The 23010-nt window shown below is 30.9% G+C and overlaps 1 protein-coding gene across 1 annotated transcript; it reads left to right on the top strand.

Annotated features, from left to right (window-relative positions):
* Positions 1-1436: 1436 nt before the first annotated feature.
* On the top strand, positions 1437-22585 carry LOC139522432 (uncharacterized). Its single transcript, XM_071315944.1, has 4 exons — positions 1437-1874; positions 10716-10973; positions 13149-13334; positions 21961-22585. Exons 1-4 carry the CDS (start codon positions 1502-1504, stop codon positions 22029-22031), a joined length of 888 nt encoding a protein of 295 aa, XP_071172045.1. The 5' UTR covers positions 1437-1501; the 3' UTR covers positions 22032-22585.
* The last annotated feature ends 425 nt before the right edge of the window (positions 22586-23010 follow it).

The raw sequence follows: 23010 nt of genomic DNA, 5'->3' as shown, positions 1-23010 counted from the left end.
AAAATTAAAAATTCAATCGAAAAAGTTCTTTTTGTAGTCGTTGTATGTGCATAAGTTTTGATTTTGCCATTCGAAAAAGGACTTTCCAATTTGAAATTTCCTTTGGGGTATGTGTCATTTTTATTAATTTACGTATTAGTGTCCGGTCTTTTACGGTTATTTCAAGTTGTTAATTATTACATGATAAAATATGATAACTGCATTATACCTAATTTTATCTACATTTTCAGATTTGTCACGTTTTAAATCTCTTATGTAGTTCAATTTAATGTCAGGATGATTAAACTAAACGTTTTAAACATATAAACCAATCTTATTCACTTGGAATCCCTTTTTGCATCAGTTTTGTATTGTTCTTTGTAGTTTTATATCCTGTTTGTTGTAAACAATTTTGGTTGATTTGTTCTTAGACATTTGAATGTTCGACTCTCAAAAGAATAATGAAAGGCAACAATAAATATGAGCTGCAAGCAACCCCATACCACAAAAGTACATTATCATGATCATTGTCGGCCATTTTGTTCGAAAAATTGAATTGTCATAGTTTCTTTTATTTAATTTGTTAATAACGTTAGCTTTGATTTTTGTCTGTTTATATGGTCTTCCTTAATTTGAATTTATCTTGAAGTTACGTACTTTCATTATACCTTTTCATGATGTTAAGGTGGTACCTAACACTTTCACTAAAATCAATTTGGCTCGTTTAATTTTCATAAAATTTTGACAAAGTATTTACTTTGACCCTTTGACAAAAATATAAAAATTTAAAAAAATTTAAACCAACTATTTTATCAGAAAAATTACACTGGTTATATAGCAGTTTGACAAACACTAAATTGATCATTGAGAAGCTTAATATTCTCTGAACAACGCAACGTAATAAAAACGTTCAGTTGATTTTACAGAGTTATCTCCCTGTAGTGTTAGGTACCTCCTGAATTTGATCTTTATTTGTTTTTCGAAATATGAAATAAAAATTTGAATATATATATTATATATACATATATATATATATTCAATTTTTTATATATATACATAAACACTCATAATTACCTCGCATTTGAAATTAAAATATATATATATATTATAAAATGTAATGTCTTTAACAAAATAATGCCTGAATATCACAAATCTCAAACAAATAAGTTAGTTTAAATTATTTCTAATTTCCTATATTACGGAATCCTTAATGCACAAACAATTTTGAAAGTCGCACGGCATTATATAATGTTGAAATGTCTGTTAATTAATCTTTTATCATTCCCAGTGATAATGATCAATACTAATGGTATTTGTCATGAGCCACTTTGTTTTATTTACTGCTTTTATTAAATAAACATGTTTTAAATCGTTGATGCAGTCATTGGGTAATATAAAACAAGAAAGCTACAAATGGCACTTTTCAATTTATCGACGTATGTCAGACACTATTTAGAATAGGCGTGGAATTTTAACAGAAAAGATTTAATTTCCTGATACGACCTTTCATTTGTCTTTTGTCATGCCACTGACATTATATGCTAAAGTAACAGAAAACCGATCTAAACATAAGGATACCTGGAGGGCAATCAGTATGCTGTATTTGGCCGAACTTATTTTTCTTATTCAACCTATGTTCATATTATGCGTTGCTGAGTTTCGAACCCAAGATTTTAAAATGGAAACAGGAATAAAAATTGTTGCAGAAGCAACAAGAGCTGAAATAAGTGGGGTAGCATCTAGAATTTTGTGTGCAGGCATGTGTTTAAGTTCAAATACGTGTTGTTCTTCAAGTTACGAGAATACGACATGTTATCTAGACTCTATCTGCAACCCTGTAACAGAAATATGTAATGATGCTGTGACGATTTGGAAAATTATTAATTGCCAACAAGGTATATTTGATAGTATTGCTCCTTTCTCATTCAATTTCAAAATTTACATTGTACTTATGATGATCAGTTTAACTAAAAAGGATCAACTATTTTTCTGTAAATTCAGATTATATTGCTAGGCGTTTAGTAATGCGAAAAGTATATATTGCCAATAAGGTATATTTTATGGTATTGCCCTCTTTTAATTCAATTTTGTAATTTACATTGTGTATATGATGATCAGTTTAACTAAACAGGATCAACTATTTTTCTGTAAATTCAGATTATATTGCTAGTAATGCGAAAAGTATATATTGACAATAAGGAATATTTTATGGTATTGCCCTCTTTTTATTCAATTTTGTAATTTACATTGTGTATATGATTATCAGTTTAACTAAACAGGATCAACTATTTTACTGTATATTCAGATTATATTGCTAGGCGTTTAGTAATGCGAATAATGCGACTGGTTTGGTTTCGCAAGATTAAGAAATTGCAATCTGATATCTGATCCCTATATTTGTATGACGATTTTCATAAAATTGTAATAGTTAATCTTACCATTTTGCCCTTTCATTCAAAATCACAACATTAATTGCATTGCACGCACTAATTTCTGAAATTACAGTTACATGTACTAATTTAATATTTTAGTTATCAGAATGCAATATCCGTATTTCTGTATTTCTCTACCACAAAGCAGTTCATTATCAACATTTTTGGGAAAATTATAATTTAATGTTCGTTTAAACGTTTTCCCATTGTTATGAACAAAGGAACACGGAGTTTTGTTGCAAACGTGTTTTTGCATAAATTGATTGATTTTTTTAATTAACACTTTTTAGCCAGATAGGAGGAATTACACACATGAAATGTCAGAGGCTTGAAGGCCTAACAAAAACACGGAAGATGCAATTATAACGTATATCAAGTCATGTTGCTGCTTTTTCAATTGTTCATTTTCTTTCCGTCTGATTATTGTTCATCTCAAACAGATCTACGCCTAGAAGGGTACGTAGAGTCGAGAACATTAGATAGGCAACGTGCCTTATGCCGAAAGGTCGACAATCAGTACTTTGATAATTCACTATGCGAAAGCATTGTCATAGTAAAATACTATTTTTTTAATTTGGCTACTAGTGTGTAAAATATACATGTGTATGTGCAAATGTATATCTTTAAATACTGTATTAGGATTTTGTTGACCGTTAAGTAATTTCTTTGTCACAGATTAACACATACTAAGTCTGTCTTTATCAATAAGACACTCCTCTTTTCTTTGAGTGTAACATAAGGGAATGATACATCACCCTATTTGTACTTTGCATAAACAACACTACAAATGCCAAATTTGAAGTTTGATATGCTTATGCATTGTGCATTGATGACTCACGATCCTTAACGGTTTGCCGTATACAGCTTGCCTTAAGTTATCCGTTTCTATGATAAAAATTAAAGGTTCACAATATCGTGAAAGTACTTGTATTCGTGGGTACACATTTTTGTGATTTGAGCAAAAGCTTAGGTTCGAGGGTTCCTAAATTCGTGAAATTTAGTTATCTTAAGAAGAAAAATCCAGCGATGAATTTGAAGCCATCAAAATTGATGTTCTTGAAAAAAATCAACTGTTGTTTTCATATTAGGTTTTGGGTCATTGCAAAATTAGGTGGTTATTTTTACTTTCTTATTCGTCTTTTATTAATGACAACATTCATTTAAGTATTTAATAAAGTAATTGCTTTTGGATATAAGCTATGATTACAAATTGTCTCGATTGAAAGATATTGCTAAGTAAACATTTGAAATGTTGCATACGCAAAATCAGACGTGATGACACGTACTAACCTGCGACCAACCGATAGACGATAATCAAAGGTGTCAGTTGGACCATAAACATTACTTAAAGAAAACATATTTTTGAAAATTATTAACTGTTTATATTGATTTGTGGGACATTGCAAAATAAGGTGGTCATTTTCTCTTACTTGTTTTTTTTATTTTTTATTTATGACAACAATTATTAAATACTTAATAAGAATTTTGCTCTCGGATATAAGCTATGCTTATAAATTGTCTCAATTGAAGAATATTGAAATGTAAACATTTTAAATGATGCAGACGTAAAATCAAAAATGATGACTTTAATTAATCTGAGATTAACAAATAAAGTCAACAGTAGTATACTGATGTTCAAACTCATAAATCCATGGACAAAAAACAAAATCGGGGTAACAAACTAAAACTGAGGGAAACGCATTAAATATAAGAGGAGAACAACGACACAACATTACAATGTACCACACACAAAATCCCACGAGAATAACAAATATAGGATCAAAACCAAATACATGAATTTGGGATAGACAAGTACCGTGACACGTCTTATCGCAATAAACGATCATCAAAGGTGTTAGATGGTCCATACAAATGTCACTTAAAGAGAATGGTTACATTATACATAAATAAGTTTAACAAATTTAATTTTATTCTTTTAAAATACAAAAAGGCAGCCCAACATGATAGTTCGAAGTCTGTACCCCTAATTTTGACTTTTTAACCCATTTTGTCGGATTGTTTTCAATATAATGTAATATATTGCGACTGTAGTACAAGTGAGTGGTTTAGCGCTGTAAAACCATGTTCAATCCTCCATTTTCTACCAAAGAAATAGCCTGTACAAAGTCAGGAATATAAAATTGAGAATGGAAATGGTGAATATGTCAAAGCGACAACCACCCGACCATAGAGCAAACAACAGCCGAAGGCAACCAATGGGTCTTCAATGTAGCGAGAATTCCCGCACCCGTAGGTGTCCTTCAGCTGGCCCCTAAAATATGCATAATAGTACAGTGATAATGGACGTCATACTAAACTCCGAATTAAACACAAGAAACTAAAAATTAAAATCATACAAGACTAACAAAGGCCAGAGGCTCCTGACTTGGGACAGGCGCAAAATTGCGGCGGGGTTAAACATGTTTATGAGATCTCAACCCTCCCCCTATACCTCTAGCCAATGTAGAAAAGTAAAAGAATAACAATACGCACATTAAAATTCAGTTCAAGAGAAGTCCGAGTCTGATGTCAAAAGATGTAACAAAAGAAAATAAATAAAATGACAATAGTACATAAATAACAACAGACTACTAGCAGTTAACTGACATGCCAGCTCCAGACCTCAATTAAACTGATTGAAAGATTATGTCTTCATCATATGAATATCAGGTACAATCCCTCCCGTTAGGGGTTTAGTATCATACTATCATAAAATATATGAGAAGAACATAACCCGTGTCATGCCAACAACTGTTGTTATCAAATATGACTGTTGTTATCAATTCGTGGTCCGTGTATATTTGCCTCCATTATTTTGTGTGTCATTTGGTCACTTGTGGAGAGTTTTCTCATTGGCAATCCTATCTAATCTTTTTTTTATAAAGACCAGAGATTCCTGACATGAATATATATTTCTTTGTCTCAAATAAATCATGTATTTAATGAACAATAAAATCAGTTATTTTAGTTACACTTCCTTTTTGGAATATTGGAATACTGATTTTAACATGTTTCCTGTTTTATACCATATATTAACTTTGACATCATGTATCCGTGTCAGTATATTGGTGATACACTTGATGGCATGTTCATGTTTTTGTCATGAGTACAACAGTACTGAAATATTATCAGACGTTGATTTTTCATTTGCCCAAGACCTTTTCATTTTGTTTTGAGGTTCATACCATAGCTTTTGTTATTATCAGTGAAAAGGAAACCAGTTTAAAGGAACATCGAATGCATCATCTATTTTAAAAGGAAATTTTTCTACTTCTAATAATCAATCTATCTTGAAGCGGAGGTTCTAAATCTGTCCGAGCCACCCCAAAGGTAAATATAGATAGTTGCACTAACCGCCGAAAGATATTTCTCCGTCAATAATTTCAACAGTAATACGTATGTTGTCTACACTCCCTATTTTACCTACTATTCAAGGAATGATATTTCTATTTCCACAAATTAATCATTACGTCAATTGTTAATATGTAATTCAAAACAGTAAATAAAGTATATTTCGGATATCCTCTTCTGAAATAATAATTATTAAATATGTTAATCACGAGTAAAAATCAAAGAATGAAGTTAATTTTTCATTGGCATTGTCGTACAATGAATATTGTGAATAGTAAGCATACCTTGCCTATTTACCTAAGAAATAAATATTAGAAATACGTTTTTTTTTCACTTTCAATCAACTTGAAAGTTCTAATCCTGATTTTATCAAAGTTCCGAATAAAATAAATACCATCATTTCGAGGAAAAGGATTGTAAAACATTTTGAATGAATCGGGAAGACATGCACACAATTTGTTTCCTCGGACACCTCTCGTCGATACAGGGATAAAGTCATACTAATCTATATCGTTCACTGACTGATTTGATATCTGTTGACCAAATTTAGTTGTGAGGTTTTTTTGTGTCAAGGTTAATTGCTAGTTGTTTATGGATTATTCTGGTGTTGTAAGAGTTGTACCCATTCTATTTTAGCAAAATTTATTTCATATATGATCGCTTTATGATTCCACAGATGTGACAGATATTATACTGACACGATCATGTACTTGCAGTTAATGATAGCTAGTTTAACACCAATACCAATTTATACAAATATCAGGTATCTAAGATTTAAAATTCATTAATTATAAAAAAAATCTTGTTTTATCTCACTTTGCCCAGCAACATTACTGGCCTCCGATATTTATTTAATTTGTATACATGGTTATAAAATGCACATTTAAGTCTAAGATAAAAAAAAAAAAAAGGGTAAAATACACGATTTGAATGCTGGCAAAATTATTTGTGCTTTACATCACCAACATGCAGATAATGAATTTTGTAAATTTATTAGAATATGCTCAATTTGACACGAAGTGTTACCTAAACCTACGTTATATAAAAATAAAGATACCTAGAAGTACATGTTTGTGGCTGTGTGTGTTTGTAATTGATTACGTATAGATTTTTGGAAGGTGCATTACAAAAAATTAACATATGGATTAATATCGTTTTAGAACACATTTGTTGGATTTTGTTTTTCAAAAGTTTAAATACCGTTACAACATATTAAATCCATTAACTACCTTTTCACAATATTTCTCACGAAAACTCTACTAAATGTTAATTGGTGCTTTTCTGAAGGAGACAATATTGGTAAACTACAGAATACTATAAATGAGTTCACACACTACTTGTTTGAAAATTTCAAAGAAAATGTATATTTAGTTAAAATTTTTTTTAGAAAAAATGTTCAATCTATAGATTAATAATTGACTATTAATAAACTTCAGTTTCCGGGTTGAATAACATGCATTAAATCTACAAAGTTTGTAGGCATATATATATTTTTTCTCGGAACAAAGAATACCAAATGAAGCTGATGGATTCATGATTATCTTATTAGATGGCTAGTTTCAAAGTTCAAATTAACTTTTCGCTAGTTTAAATATATTTTTATTTATAGTGGATTGGGAAACAAGTTTTGCAACTTATATTAATCTCTTTCCACTTTGCGGATGCGAGTGCTGCCTTGTAGCGGCATTAGTCTACTCTTTTTCGAAATCTACAAGGGTGTCTTTTACGTGCAAGAGAAACTATCTCTTTGAACACGGGTCAGCCATTTATCGTCCCCTTCCGACGGACTATCATCGTTTCCTCAAGACCATACTCGCAAATGTTGTCAAGGGAGAGCAGAAAATTCAGTCCCTAAAATGTTCATCCCGGAACGGGAATCGAACCAGAAACCTTTATGTTAATAGTCCGATGCACTAACCACTACACCTCGGCTCTCTTTTCACTCAATGATTTACCAGACCAACACGTCAACAAAATGAACTTTTGATTATTTCAAAGTACAGTATTTGGAGATCAGTCTATAAATTACAAAAACAAAAAAAATTAGCGTTTTTCTTCATATCTATTGCTTCAAGACAATTTTGACAAAAGTTGTAAAGGTTCACACTTCGTCAGGTTTATTGCAGATATGAGAATCAGTTTTTAATGGATATAATTTGCATTTAAAGATGCTTAAAAAAAAATGACCAAAGTCATAATCGATATGAAATTTATTCTTTGCCATTTAAAGTTATCAATTAGTCTAATAAAATATAATATTGCTTTTTTTAAAATGAAACGACAATTTAATGTTACTATCAATATGCTAATTAAGAACTGTTAAATGGTTGTCCTCATTTTTTTTTGTTTTAAAAAAATTCGTAGATATTATAAGACAAAAACACCAATTTATGGTTGTTTTATTGAATTATTTGCTTTGTTCTTTTCGTATCTAAAATTAACCCTTATCAATACATGTGCACTTAATAATCTGATAGTTAGACGTAAGTTTACTGTGCAAGCGCATAGGATAATGGAATGCAGACTTAACTAAAAAAATAAAAAAATGATAGCGTATATGATCAAATTTACATTTTTCTGCAACTTTTTAATACAACTGCATTTATGTTAATTGAAATAAAATAAGAATGTGTCCCAGTACACGGATGCCCCATTTGCACTATCATTTTCTATGTTCAGTGGACGTGAAAATGGGGAGAAATTTCTCATTAGGCATTAAAATTAGATAGATCATATCATAAGGAATATGTGGACTTCAACTTCATCAAAAACTACCTCGACCAAAAAAAATGAACCTAAAGCGGAACAGACGGACGAACGGACGGACAAACGGACGACCGAACAGACCAACGAACGGACGGACGCATAGACCAAAACATATAATTCCCATAAATGGGGAAAAAATGTACCTTTCAAACCCGGAAGAGACACTGATATACTGATATCGATGAATGATTAAGGGCAGATACATGTAGTACGCCAGCAAAAACAAAATCGTTTTCTTTAGCGTTTTTGTTCATATCTATTGCTTCAAGACAATTTTGAGAAAGTTGTAAAGGTTCACACTTCGTCAGGTTTATTGCAGATATGAGAATCAGTTTTTAATGGATATAATTTGCATTTAAAGATGCTTAAAAAAAAATGACCAAAGTCATAATCGATATGAAATTTATTCTTTGCCATTTAAAGTTATCAATTAGTCTAATAAAATACAATATTGCTTTTTTAGAATGGAACGATAATTTAATGTTACTATCAATATGCTAATTAAAAGAACTGTTAAGTGGTTGTCCTCATTTTTTTTGTTTAAAAAAAATTCGTAGATGTTATAAGACAAAAACACCAATTTATGGTTGTTTTATTGAATTATTTGCTTTGTTACTTCAATGGAAATTGAACAAAACTGTTCTTTTCGTATCTAAAATCAACCCTTATCAATACATGTGCACTAAATAATCAGATGTAAGTTTACTGTGCAAGCGCAAAGGATAATGGAATGCAGACTTAACTAAAAAAATAAAAAAATGATAGCGTCTATGATCAATTTCACATTTTTCTGCAACTTTTTAATACAACTGAATTTATGTTTATTGAAATAAAATAAGAATGTGTCCCAGTACACGGATGCCCCATTTGCACTATCATGTTCTATGTTCAGTGGACGTGAAAATGGGGAGAAATTTCTCATTTGGCATTAAAATTAGATAGATCATATCATAGGGAATATGTGGACTTCAACTTCATCAAAAACTACCTCGACCAAAAAAATTAACCTGGAGCGGAACAGACGGACGAACGGACGGACATACGGACGACCGAACAGACCAACGAACGGACAGACGCATAGACGAAAAAACATAATTCCCATAAATGGGGGAAAATGTACCTTTCAAACCCGGAAGAGACACTGATATACTGATATCGATAAATGCTTAAGGGCAGATATATGTAGTACGCCAGCTGTGTGACTGATCCAAGGTGACAGGAAAAAATCACACATGACACCGAGAAGACACTTTTTTTCTTACTCATCAAAGATAACAGTATGTATGATTGCCATCGAAACAACTATCCACCAAAGTTCAAATGAAATGGGTATAAGTAATTGTAGGCTATTTATCTTGCCCGTAGCAATGTGAAAAAAACTATACCCTATAGTCGCGATCGGCTATACAAGGCTCTGATATCAAATAGTTATTAAAGGTACCAGGATTATAATTTTGCACGCCAGACGCGCGTGTTGTCTACATAAGACTCATCAGTGACGCTCATATCAAAATATTTACAAAGCCAAACAAGTACAAAGTTGAAGAGCACTGAGGATCCAAAATTCCAAAAAGTTGTGCCAAATACGGCTAAGGTAATTTATGCCTGGGATAAGAAAATCTTTAGTTTTTCGAAAAATTCAAAGTTTTGTAAACAGGAAATTTATAAAAATGACCACATTATTGATTTTCATGTCAACACCGATTCGGAAGTGTTGACTACTGGGCTGGTGATATTCTCGGAGACATAACGTCCACCAGCAATGGCATCGACCCAGTGGTGTAAATAGTTACCAAAGGTACCAGGATTATAATTAAGTACGCTAGACGCGCGTTTTTGTCTACATAAGACGCATCAGTGATGTTCATATCAAAATATTTATAAAGCCAAACAAGTACAAAGTTGAAGAGCATTGAGTATCCAAAATTCCAAAATGTTGTGCCAAATACGGCTAAGGTAATCTATGGATTGGATAAGAAAATCCTTAGCTTTTCGAAAAATTCAAAGTTTTGTAAACAGGAAATTATAAAACAAAATATAAACTATATAATTGAGAAAATAAACGGCCTTATTTATAACAAAACAGTACATCTTCCAAATTCTTCAAATCGTTTTTCTTAATGACCAGGTTTGTTTTGAATATAAAATAAATTCGTGAATAATATTACAATTATAATCCTTTTGCAGAGAATGTAAATGGTTTTTGCAACGTTGCCTACAGACGACAATCATCACAATCAACGACATATATTGATCAGCCTCAGAGGAGCGGATATTCGTGTAATGGAGTAGATGGATTGGAATCCACAGATTTCTATACAGGATCCTGTGTTCACACAATGATTGAATCTTCTCCATGGTGGCAGGTAGATCTAGGAGCAGTTTATACTGTCGAATTCATCAACATTTCTGCAAGAACTGATTTCCCAGGATATTTTCACTATAGTAAATATATACATATACCTTAATGCTTATACTCATCCAAGTATTTACAAATAACATTAAGGGTACATGTACATATCCTACTGCACCAGATGCAAGTATTGACAAATAATGTCGCTAAGGATGCTCCAGACCAAAATATTCAAACAATCCAAGATAAAAGTTAAAAGTCTGGTGAAACCAAAAAACGAAAAAAGGTTAAGCCGAATATGGAATATTTGATTCTTAATTTACCAAAACAGGATTAACAAAAGAAATGTGTAAATGGGCACTCTACTCGCACTTTTACATCTAGATGTTCAATGAACCGCGAAATTTTGATAAAACCCATCTGTTTGCATATGAATGGTAAACAGCTGTTAAGGAGAATTCTGGCAAATGGTCAAAAGTAAAATAACGAAAATATCGAACTCCGAGGAAAATTCAAACGTAAAGTCCCTAATCGAATGGCAAAATCAAATGATAAAACACATCAAACAAATGGACAACAACTATTATATTTCTGAGAATGGTGGATTGAAACTGGTTTTATAGCGCTAAACCTCTCGCTTGTATGACAGTCGCCTCAAATTTCATTTTATTTATTAGATATGATAGGTAAAATTGTCAAAATAGGGATACAATCATCATCACCATGTCCCAATCTCAATAGGACAAAAACAAACAAATATATAACAAAGGAGCACAAAAAAGAAAATATAAAATTTAACAACCACATGCATTGCTAATTATATATGTATTTAAAATAAACCTAAAATAACTGCATGGCAAGGTTCACATCAACTCGAGAAGAGATGCGTGTTTGGTTTTACTGAATGTTATGTCACACAGGAAGATATATAAAACAATTTTGTCCTTCAAAGTATTGTCAATATTATAATATAACATAATGAGATAATAATAGAACAATCACATAATGACATAATAATAGAACAATAACATGTATGGTGGGATGTTACAAATAACACTTTGGTATAAAATAATTTTGTTGTTCAAAGTGTTGTTAAATCATAATAGCACATTAAAATTATTGAATTTTGATAGGGAAAAAACCCAAACGTGCACCAAACTAAAATCATATTAATTGACCTAAATGTTTTGATGATCCCGTTTTACAGGACTCTTTATCAATAATTAATGCAATAACACGAGGAACGTATGTCATGTGATTACACCCAATAGTTCCCGAATATACCATCAACCCAGTCTATAGTATTGTTTAAGCCTTACAGCTCTTCTATAAAAGCATGCAATGCAAACCTTATATCAATTGCCTGCTATGTTTGTTTGGATGTTTAAAAAAAAAAAAAAAAAAAACATTAGCTTCATTGCATGTCAATTTTTATTTTCTCCAATCAAATTCCAGTATATCGTAAAAACAGACAAACACTGCCTTCCTTTTGTTTGAAAACACCCAAGCAAACATGGCAAGCAAGTTGATCAATCTTTGAATGCTCTTATAGAAGAGCTGTAACTGGATTTAGATGATTTCTTATGATAGTATTGAACATTTGTGTTTCTGTAAATATATTTAATTTGAAAATTTCAACTCCTTCCCATACAATACATGTATATGTATATAACGTCGATTTATGTTTCTTTCTCGGTTCAATAAAGTAATGAAACTCTCACGCTCTTTATTGTGTTGCTCCTGAAAAATTTGTATCATCAGTATATACGAGGAGCGAGAGATACCATAGGGACAGTCAAACTCATAGATCAAAAACAAACTGACAACGCCATGGCTAAACAACAAAAAGACAAACAGAAAATTATAAGTGCACAAGACACAAAATAGAAAACTAAAGACTAAACAATACGAATCCGACCGAAAACTGTAACAGTAGCATCACCACATTACCTTGCTATATAAAAAAAAGTCTAGAGAAGTTGTTAACTAGTTTAAAACTGATGACAAACAATTAAACCAACATACCACTCAAAATCTCTGAAAATATACCGAGAGAAAAAGAGTGCCATACAATTTAATTACCGAGTGAAAAACATAAATTCACAAAGTTGCTGAAATACATTTTTGATAAACTGTTTTATTTAAAACAACACGTTAAGGTTGATTTTATTTAAAGAAACATTTTTCAACTGTATTACAAACTATTTGGTTTTATACATAATTTGTCAGACTTGGAAAGTATTTCTGTTTTTATTTTTTTTATATAGAAAAGTTTAGCAACATACAAATAACAGTAGATGGACTTTCATGTGCATATTACGCAGGACCCCCTGCTTTGTCGGAAATATATCAACCTATAACAATAACTTGCGCGGCTAATGCTACTGGACGTTACCTTAAAATAGAAAGACAGGTATCTGGAAATTTACAATTCTGCGAAGTCAGAGTCTTTGGTAAGAATTTTTCTTTTATCGCGAATAATGTATTTATAACCTCAGTCATACATATGTATAATAATTTTTAAAACATGTTATATTACAACTCAATACACACTGAGACATATTTTTATTCTGATAAATCAGCAACATTAGAGCTATGTATTACATTATATGTCAGACATTTTTCAGTTTTCGTATTGCAAACTGATTTAGAAATTAAATGCTACAGTCGTTATATAGTTAGTGAGACAAATCTTGCTAGTAGTCGTATAGAAAGACTGCAAACTTACTCTTGGACGGCTAATTAACTAGCATTTACTTACTCTTGGACGGCTAATTAACTAGCATTTACTTACTCTTGGACGGCTAATTAACTAGCATTTACTTACTCTTGGACGGCTAATTAACTAACATTTACTTACTCTTGGACGGCTAATTAACTAACATTTACTTACTCTTGGACGGCTAATTAACTAACATTTACTTATGTTATTGAATATTTTCCTTTATATTCTAATCTATTAGTTCACTTAGTAACGCTTCATGTACAAAAAATCACATTCGTTGATAAGATTATTCATTTACATGACAATTTGTATTGTTAAAAATTGTTGTACATTAATTCATAATATGTCACCACTGTTAATAAAATTGAGAATGGAAATGGGGAATGTGTCAAAGAGACAACAACCCGACCATAGAACAAACATTAGCAAAGGGTCACCAACAGGTCGTCAATGCAGCGAGACATTCCCACAACCTGAGGCGTCCTTCAGCTGGCACCCAAACAAATATATATATACTAGTTCAGTGATAATGAACATTAGACCGTTGGTTTTCCCGTTTGACTGGTTTTACACTATTAATTTTGGGGCTCTTTATAGCTTGTTGTTTGGTGTGAGCCAAGGCTCCGTGTTGAAGGCCGTACATTGACCTATAATGGTTTACTTTTTTTAAATTGCTATTTGGAATGAAAGTTGTCTGATTGGTACTCACACCACATCTTCCTATAGCTATGTTTAATTTAAATCAAAGATAAAAATTCCAGACATATTTATTACCAAAGTATTTAAAAAGAAACGCCAATTAAATCAGTTAAATTATAATTTAGAAATATTTATAAAAACTGAATAAAAAAACTGTTGCACAATATATTGATGATTTGGCAAACTGTATATGTATATAGTCTCTAATGCTTTGGCAAATTAAATTTTTTCTGAGCCCATAATCATAAAAAAATAAACCTAGGATTGACGATGATCTTAAAAATATATAGGGTAAGTTAAAAATGTGTAACCTATTATAGCTTGATGTTTTAGCCTACAGATGCAAGAGAAATTGACATTTTTTTTTTATTTGTATGAGGTAAAAATCAGGAATATGGAAGGCCCTCGATTGGAGTTTCGTTTTAAAAAATCAAATTAATTTAATAATCATCAGAGGAACTGAATCTAACACTAGATCGCATTATTTACTCGTGGATTAACAGATTATCCAATCTCACTGACCATATTATGTTAAGTCCTCGCCGAGGCTCTATCATTAAATTCGATAAGTAGGTCACTAAATTGGGCAAATCTGATGACAAACAGGTAACAATGTAAGAATCTTTAAGCATACATAAAAATACAAATGCACAAATCAGTATCTTTTAAACATATGCTGAATAAAAATGTTAGACAATTTAAATGAATATGATAAGAAAGCTTGAGTGAATAAATTTTGTTTACTAACTAATCAACGAACTTATTCTGCAGTAAAGTAAACATTTGTTTACAAAAAAAAACATTTTCTACAGAATCATAGAAATCAGTTAAATAGAAATAGTATTACTGAACATGTCATTTGCTATGTATGATATGTTGTTCTTTGATGTTTATCATTGTGTCATCTTGTCCTTTACATTTAATATTATGTTATGAAGTATTAAATATTAAAACACAGTCTAAAGTAATCAAAATTTCAAAAAAGATGTTTGCTTATAATAGTATTATTTGTATAGTTTGAAATTTATTTTGATGTAGTTGTAACTGCACACTACCTTTTAAAATAATACCTGACAATTTTTTTACACCTGTTTTGTCTCCCATTCCACCTATGGAAACATGCTAGTTTATTCGCCGTTATCAATCGTTATCAGCTGCAATCAATGATATATTGTAATAAAAGGATTTGCAATCAGTAATCATGTAATTTAATGGATTGCAACGCAAGTATCAGGGCCAAACATGATCACATTTAGATTTCATTAACCTATTTTCCATATGATTTCTTGTTGATTACGAATTTTCTATACGAAAATGATTTTTTAAAACCTGATATAAAAATCAGTATGAAGGAAAAAAATATATCATACTAAATTTCAACTTGACTAATCATAGTTCAATATGATTCAGCATAGCTTATATATAGCACGCGTTAAGTATATGTGTATAATCAACTTTCGCATGTAGAGTGGACTTGTGTGTATTTATTTTTAAACAGTTCTTTACTGGAATTTACCTTAAGGTGGTACCCAACACTTTAGCTAAAATTAATTTGGGTCGTTTAATTTTCTTAAAATTTTGACAAAGTATTTACTTTGACCCTTTTACAAAAATATAAAAATTTCAAAACATTTGAACCAACCGTTTTATCAGAAAAATTACACTGGTTATATATCAGTTTGACAAACACTTATTTTGATCATTTAAGAAGCTTAATATTCCCTTAACAACACAACGTTATTAAAACGTTCAGCTGATTTTACAGAGTTATCTCCCTGTAGTGTTAGGTACCACCTTAATATCATTTCTTTTTGATCTTTAGTCCCTTTGATACAAATTCTGCTTTGAATGCATTTTATGTTCAAATATCGCAGATATTAACTCTAATTTTGGTTTATACGATACATTGTTATAACTACCACAAAACCCAATAACATATAACATTTAGGGAATTTAATTCCAATTTTGACTGTGATGATAAATATAAATGAGCCCATTAAAATGTATTGGAAATATTCTTTTGTTTACTAATTGTATGAATTTGCATTAACTGTGTTTTCCATAAATAATTTAAAATGTGCTTTCATGTAACAGTTATTGCAAACCATTCTATACATTATGAAAATAAACTCCTTATTATGTCTATATTGATATTGCAATTAAGAAAATTATGTTTTTTTACCCATGGTCACCTATTGATAGTTAACAAATATTTAAGTAGTGATTAACACTTGAAAAAAAAACATACTTTTGTACAAAGTTAAAAAAAATAAATCCCCATTGAAAATCAACAATCTCATTAGTTTTTTCATTATTTAATATATTTTTTTGTGAATTTGAAATTTGTATTTTAATAATTTGTTTATTATTACAATGTTATATATTTTAAAGCAAAGAACGCCTTTGCATGTTATCAAATTTACACTTTACATAGTTCCTCGTTTTAACTTTTAATAAGAAGAGTAAATATAACTTAAAAACCATTTGTTGTCTTTCCAAATCAATTTTCTAAATTATTCCGAAAATGCTACTTCCGGTTTACTCAAAGCTACTATTGGCTCCAAAAGTAGGTTTCTTCATACTGATTCAATTGATAATAGTTTCTATATAATTTTAAAAAAGCTCACTTCCAATCACAAATGATAGGTATATGGATGAAAATTTAAAATACATATAGTTTCTAGGTACTTTTTCTATGAAATAACAGCAAAAATTACTTCTTCCCGTTTACTCAATGTCACTTCCGGTTAATATTTTTTAAGTTGATATGTCAACCAACAGTTGCAAAAGACCCTATGGCTTCATCATGCATCAAATAATCAATTAAACTTAAAATTAATCGTTAAAGGGACAATAACTCCTATATGATGTCACATTACATTGTTTCAGACTAAATGTATCATATCTTCACAATGAGGCAAACATTTTGCACTAGTTCTTTCAAAAATATCTCTAAGATTGTTAGACGAGTTCTCGGAACAAGGAAAAGTCAAAATTTAGATCATAACCTTAACCTTTGACTTTGACTTCATTATTTTTTTATAAACACAGGACCTCAAATATCCGTACCTTAGGTCTGTATTATTTACAATTCAAGTGATACATTGACATATCCCTTATGTCAAATTCAAATGGGGAAATAACTGTCATATGGAGTCTACGAATTGATCCGGTTACATTTGACAAATCATCCTTAGGATACATCGGGCGATTTAGTAATATAAAGTTGTCGCTTTCTTTTACGGTTACATAATTTGTACAGAGAAGATATCGATACAATGAAAGATCAAAATTTAGAACATGACCTTGATCTTTGACCTTGAAATGTATTTTTATGAAGCTAGGACCTCAAGGATGAATTGTAATTTAATAGATCATATTTAAAATCTCTCTTTGCTTTTTAATATTGATCATAGGACAATTTTGAATCGAAAGATAGCGCTGTGGACGCATGACTTTCATAAAGTACTATTTAAATACAGTCGAACCTCGTTGTGTCGAAGTCGAAGGGACCAGACGAAAGTATTCGACTCATCCGAGGTTCGACTCATCCGAGGTCGAATGTGACGTCATATATTTGAAATAAAATCAACGGTACCAATTTTGTTGCACCAGATGCGCATTTCGACAAAACATGTCTCTTCAGTGATGCTCGTGGCCAAAATATTTGAAATCCAAAGCTTATATAAAGGATGAAGAGCTATAATCCAAAAGGTCCAAAAAGTATGGTCAAATTCTAGAAAGGAATCAGAGCTTTGCATGAGGGAGATACATTCCTTAATTTCTAATATTTTGTAACAGCAAATTTAATAACACAAAAAAATCCGTATTTTCATGCCAGTACCGAAGTACTGGCTACTGGGCTGGTGATACCCTCGGGGACTAATAGTCCACCAGCAGAGGCATCGACCCAGTGGTAGTAATAAAATCAACGGTACCAATTTTGTTGCACCAGATGCGCATTTCGACAAAACATGTCTCTTCAGTGATGCTCGTGGCCAAAATATTTGAAATCCAAAGCTTATATAAAGGATGAAGAGCTATAATCCAAAAGGTCCAAAAAGTATGGTCAAATTCTAGAAAGGAATCAGAGCTTTGCATGAGGGAGATACATTCCTTAATTTATAATAATTTCTAATATTTTGTAACAGCAAATTTAATAACACAAAAAAATCCGTATTTTCATGCCAGTACCGAAGTACTGGCTACTGGGCTGGTGATACCCTCGGGGACTAATAGTCCACCAGCAGAGGCATCGACCCAGTGGTAGTAATAAAATCAACGGTACCAATTTTGTTGCACCAGATGCGCATTTCGACAAAACATGTCTCTTCAGTGATGCTCGTGGCCAAAATATTTGAAATCCAAAGCTTATATAAAGGATGAAGAGCTATAATCCAAAAGGTCCAAAAAGTATGGTCAAATTCTAGAAAGGAATCAGAGCTTTGCATGAGGGAGATACATTCCTTAATTTATAATAATTTCTAATATTTTGTAACAGCAAATTTAATAACACAAAAAAATCCGTATTTTCATGCCAGTACCGAAGTACTGGCTACTGGGCTGGTGATACCCTCGGGGACTAATAGTCCACCAGCAGAGGCATCGACCCAGTGGTAGTAATAAAATCAACGGTACCAATTTTGTTGCACCAGATGCGCATTTCGACAAAACATGTCTCTTCAGTGATGCTCGTGGCCAAAATATTTGAAATCCAAAGCTTATATAAAGGATGAAGAGCTATAATCCAAAAGGTCCAAAAAGTATGGTCAAATTCTAGAAAGGAATCAGAGCTTTGCATGAGGGAGATACATTCCTTAATTTATAATAATTTCTAATATTTTGTAACAGCAAATTTAATAACACAAAAAAATCCGTATTTTCATGCCAGTACCGAAGTACTGGCTACTGGGCTGGTGATACCCTCGGGGACTAATAGTCCACCAGCAGAGGCATCGACCCAGTGGTAGTAATAAAATCAACGGTACAAATTGTGTTGCACCAGATGCGCATTTCGACAAAACATGTCTCTTCAGTGATGCTCGTGGCCAAACTATTTGAAATCCAAAGCTTATATAAAGGATGAAGAGCTATAATCCAAAAGGTCCAAAAAGTATGGTCAAATTCTAGAAAATGTATGTAATACAAATATGTGATTTCTGTAAACTAGATGCATGTTTATTGATCATTGTGCTTTTTTCGATATGATAATACATAATTGTGTATTTATGTTCTGTATTTTTTAAGATTCAAGACACAACAGTCACAAATAAAATCAATACACAAATATTTACAAAGGTCAGTCACTATAAATTATGGAATCACTCCCGAAAATACTTTCATACTAATCTTTAAAGAATGTGAACAGTGTTCACAGATTAAAAAGACCGACTCATAATAATTAATGAAATATTTTAATCCTTTTAATTATTGTTCTTATTTTAATGGTTAATTTAATCTCTGCTTGGGTCATTAAAATTCGTTTTGTTTTTATACCAAGTGAAATAGGTTCAGAACATTCAAGTTCCGCTTGGACAATCAACAAAGGTTTTGATTAACGGTCATCATAAACATGTCATTTTAACTGTTTTACAAACAAGTATGTTTGCACACCTTTAATCACTTCTGAAATTTACACAGCTTAAATCACTTATGGAAATGAATAGGTTAAACAAGAAAAACATCCGTTCTGAAAATTATTTTTAAAGTTTTTATTTCTTTCCATTTTTTTTTTTATTTTGAACTTCGACACATCGGGGTCAATTTACATCAATTTTACATCGACGGGACATAAGGAGGCTTGAGGGTATAAAAATTTCAGAAAAAATTAAACATTTGTTTTTCACTACAAATTTTATTTATTACCTTTTGTAGTTGTTACTTTATCATATGGTACAAAAATCATTTAAAACAATCAATTCGTGTTGGCCCTAGATGACATTTAAAATGTGTACAGCATTGAAAAAGTTCCAAATTATCTCCCTTTGGTGGAAAAATGCCCTTTTTTGGCTTTAAAATTGATATATCTTTTTTAACTCATCGGTGACATATATTTTTTAATATAATTTCCATATAAGCTGTACTTAAACTAAATTAATTATTGTAAAATTTGAGCGATTTCTGTAATAAATTTCTTTTTTTATTTCGATAATACCTATATTTCTCCTATTACTTCAACCACCTTTACAAAAATGTATGCTTCTTTCGAAGGCAGGTTGTGAGCGCAAATGAACGGTGACCCCACTTTTTTATTTTAATTTTCTATTAACTATAAGATAAAGTTCATTTATAGAAAAATATAGAGAAATCCTATATAAATGATTTAGACCTCGACTTAACCGAGAATTCGAATCATCCGAGTTCGACTCATCAAAGCTGAAAATGCATTGATCAACTGAGCTCGACACAATGAGGTTTGACTGTATTTTATACATGTTTCTAAATAGTCAAGCATTTTGGTGTAATTTTTGGCAATCTATAGCCTAAAAAAAGAGTTCAATTAAGAAATGACTAGATTAAACATATCAGTAAGTTTACATCGTGCTATTCTTGGTTTTATTTATTTTGAGTTGTTATGTGCAGTATTTAACACGATTCCTGTTATCTTTATTCATCTATTCGGTATTTAACAATTATACAGTATATTTGCCTTCTGGTTAACATATTTTCGTATTTGTTTATATCAAGACGATTACTGCATTTAATCTTCGATACGTAATTACGTCTAAAAGTTTTAATATGTTTATGGTTCCGAAGATTGAATCGAAAGTAGAGAAATTTAAAGATTGACTAGTTACTGGTCTTCTTCAGTTTTACCATTTAAAAGTTTTAACTAATATTATTGATATAAATATTTAGAATACATATTTCGGGTAAGGTCTAACTTTCGAATGCGAAAGATACATTTTAGATAGAAGGGGGACGATAGACAGTTGAATTTGAGTGATTTATCAACTAAGTATTTACGTTTTGTTTTAAAGCGACCCGTTTCAGAACCAACCTGTTAAATGTTGTATGATGACTTTGAAATTTAAAGCCATCATCTGACCAACACGAACACTGAACTGGAAATTGTGAATTATGTTATATAAATCTGAAAAGTCCATTCATTTAATACTTAGTTCACTTCTAATAAAATTTGTCATTTTTTTTTTATTCAAATGTAATTATAACGTTACACGATTTTTAAAAACCAACGTCGAAACCACGACCTCATGTAATTTTATATATAAATATATTTCAAAAGGCTATTAGCCTGATTGAGTCAGTGAATGGAACAATATATTAACTATTATTAGCTTTGCACTTATTATCTATTACAAAAAGTGTAATTCATTTCATTCAATTTCAATTAAATCAATTTACAAAACATTAAAAAAAGTTAATTGATATTTTTGTGTTTGATTACAGATAGATATTCTTGTTATAAATATGTGCCTGACATTACTAATGAAAAGAAAGAGGTTCTTTTGTTCATTATTGATTTCTGATGTCACCTGGTATGATGAAGCATCTTTCACAAAAAAATCATGGACAATAGATCTAATTCAATCTTTGCCATTATAAGAGCTGATAACAACAACAGTATATTTAATTCGATCTTTAAAACAAAACACATTCAAATGTAGTTAAAATTACTGTATTTTCGATTTCAGCAAGTCTTACTTCTTGTCCAAATCCAGTAGAGGCATGGACCTGCAGGGATATTCCAGGCATTTGTGAATAGGTGTAGTCTTGTGATTAATAAAAGTTACTGATTTGTTACATTGTACGATTGAATGTTCTGTGCACTGTTCGTTTGATTATTAATATTTATCGAATCTTGTCTATCTGTATTATTATTTAGGCAAATATGTTTGGTGACGTGTATAGATACAAAAGTACGAAGATGTGGTTTGATTGCCAATCTATGAGACAGCTCTCCACCATTTGACCAATGTCGTTGATGTTAACACTTGCTGTAGGGTTTACATTCGCCCGGTAGACATCATATAGTAATCGTCTATAAGAAACACTAACATTGGAAAAAAATAGATGAAAGTTATATTATACCAATTTTAAGTAAACCAATTGCATTATTTGTTTCTTCATACTTGATAATACTTCATAATATGAAATCTTCATTAACGTACAATCTACAAATGTAATCATTTCAATTATGCATAATCATTGTATTTGTAATCTATAAACCTAAGCATGTTCTTATTTTAAATGATATTATTTTAAATAGAAGTCCAAAAAAATATGACATATATTTAACATTAATTAAACTTTAATTATAACACAACATTGACTTAATATTCATCATATTCTTTAACCCCATCATGTTTATATTGCATTTCGTTTCGACAATGTGAATAATTTCACCTGAATAAAGCTACATTTATGATATAACTTGTGTTTATTATGAAGTTGTACCAAGTCAGGAATATGGCCATTGTTATATTATAGTTCGTTTCTGTGTGTTTTACATTATAACGTTGTGTCGTTTGTTTTCTCTTATTTTTTAGTGTAAATTCACATTGCGATAAGACGTGTCACGGTACTTGTCTATCCCAAATTCATGTATTTGGTTTTGATGTTATATATATATGTTATATTTGTTATTCTCGTGGGATTTTGTCTATGTGTGTTACATTTAAGTTTTATGTCGTTGTTCTCCTCTTATATTTAATGCGTTTCCCTCGGTTTTAGTTTGTTACCCC

Source organism: Mytilus edulis, chromosome 5, assembly GCF_963676685.1.
Source record: "Mytilus edulis chromosome 5, xbMytEdul2.2, whole genome shotgun sequence".
NCBI lineage: Eukaryota > Metazoa > Mollusca > Bivalvia > Mytilida > Mytilidae > Mytilus > Mytilus edulis.
This window is presented reverse-complemented; position numbering and strand designations above follow the sequence as displayed.

What these genes read in the sequence shown, in the direction of transcription:
- LOC139522432 (XM_071315944.1), top strand. Translation starts at nt 1,502, where the DNA reads ATGCCACTGACATTATATGCTAAAGTAACAGAAAACCGATCTAAACAT. An exon ending in AATTATTAATTGCCAACAAG is followed by an intron (nt 1,875 to 10,715) that starts GTATATTTGATA and finishes ATCCTTTTGCAG; the next exon opens with AGAATGTAAATGGTTTTTGC. An exon ending in CTGCGAAGTCAGAGTCTTTG is followed by an intron (nt 13,335 to 21,960) that starts GTAAGAATTTTT and finishes TTTCGATTTCAG; the next exon opens with CAAGTCTTACTTCTTGTCCA.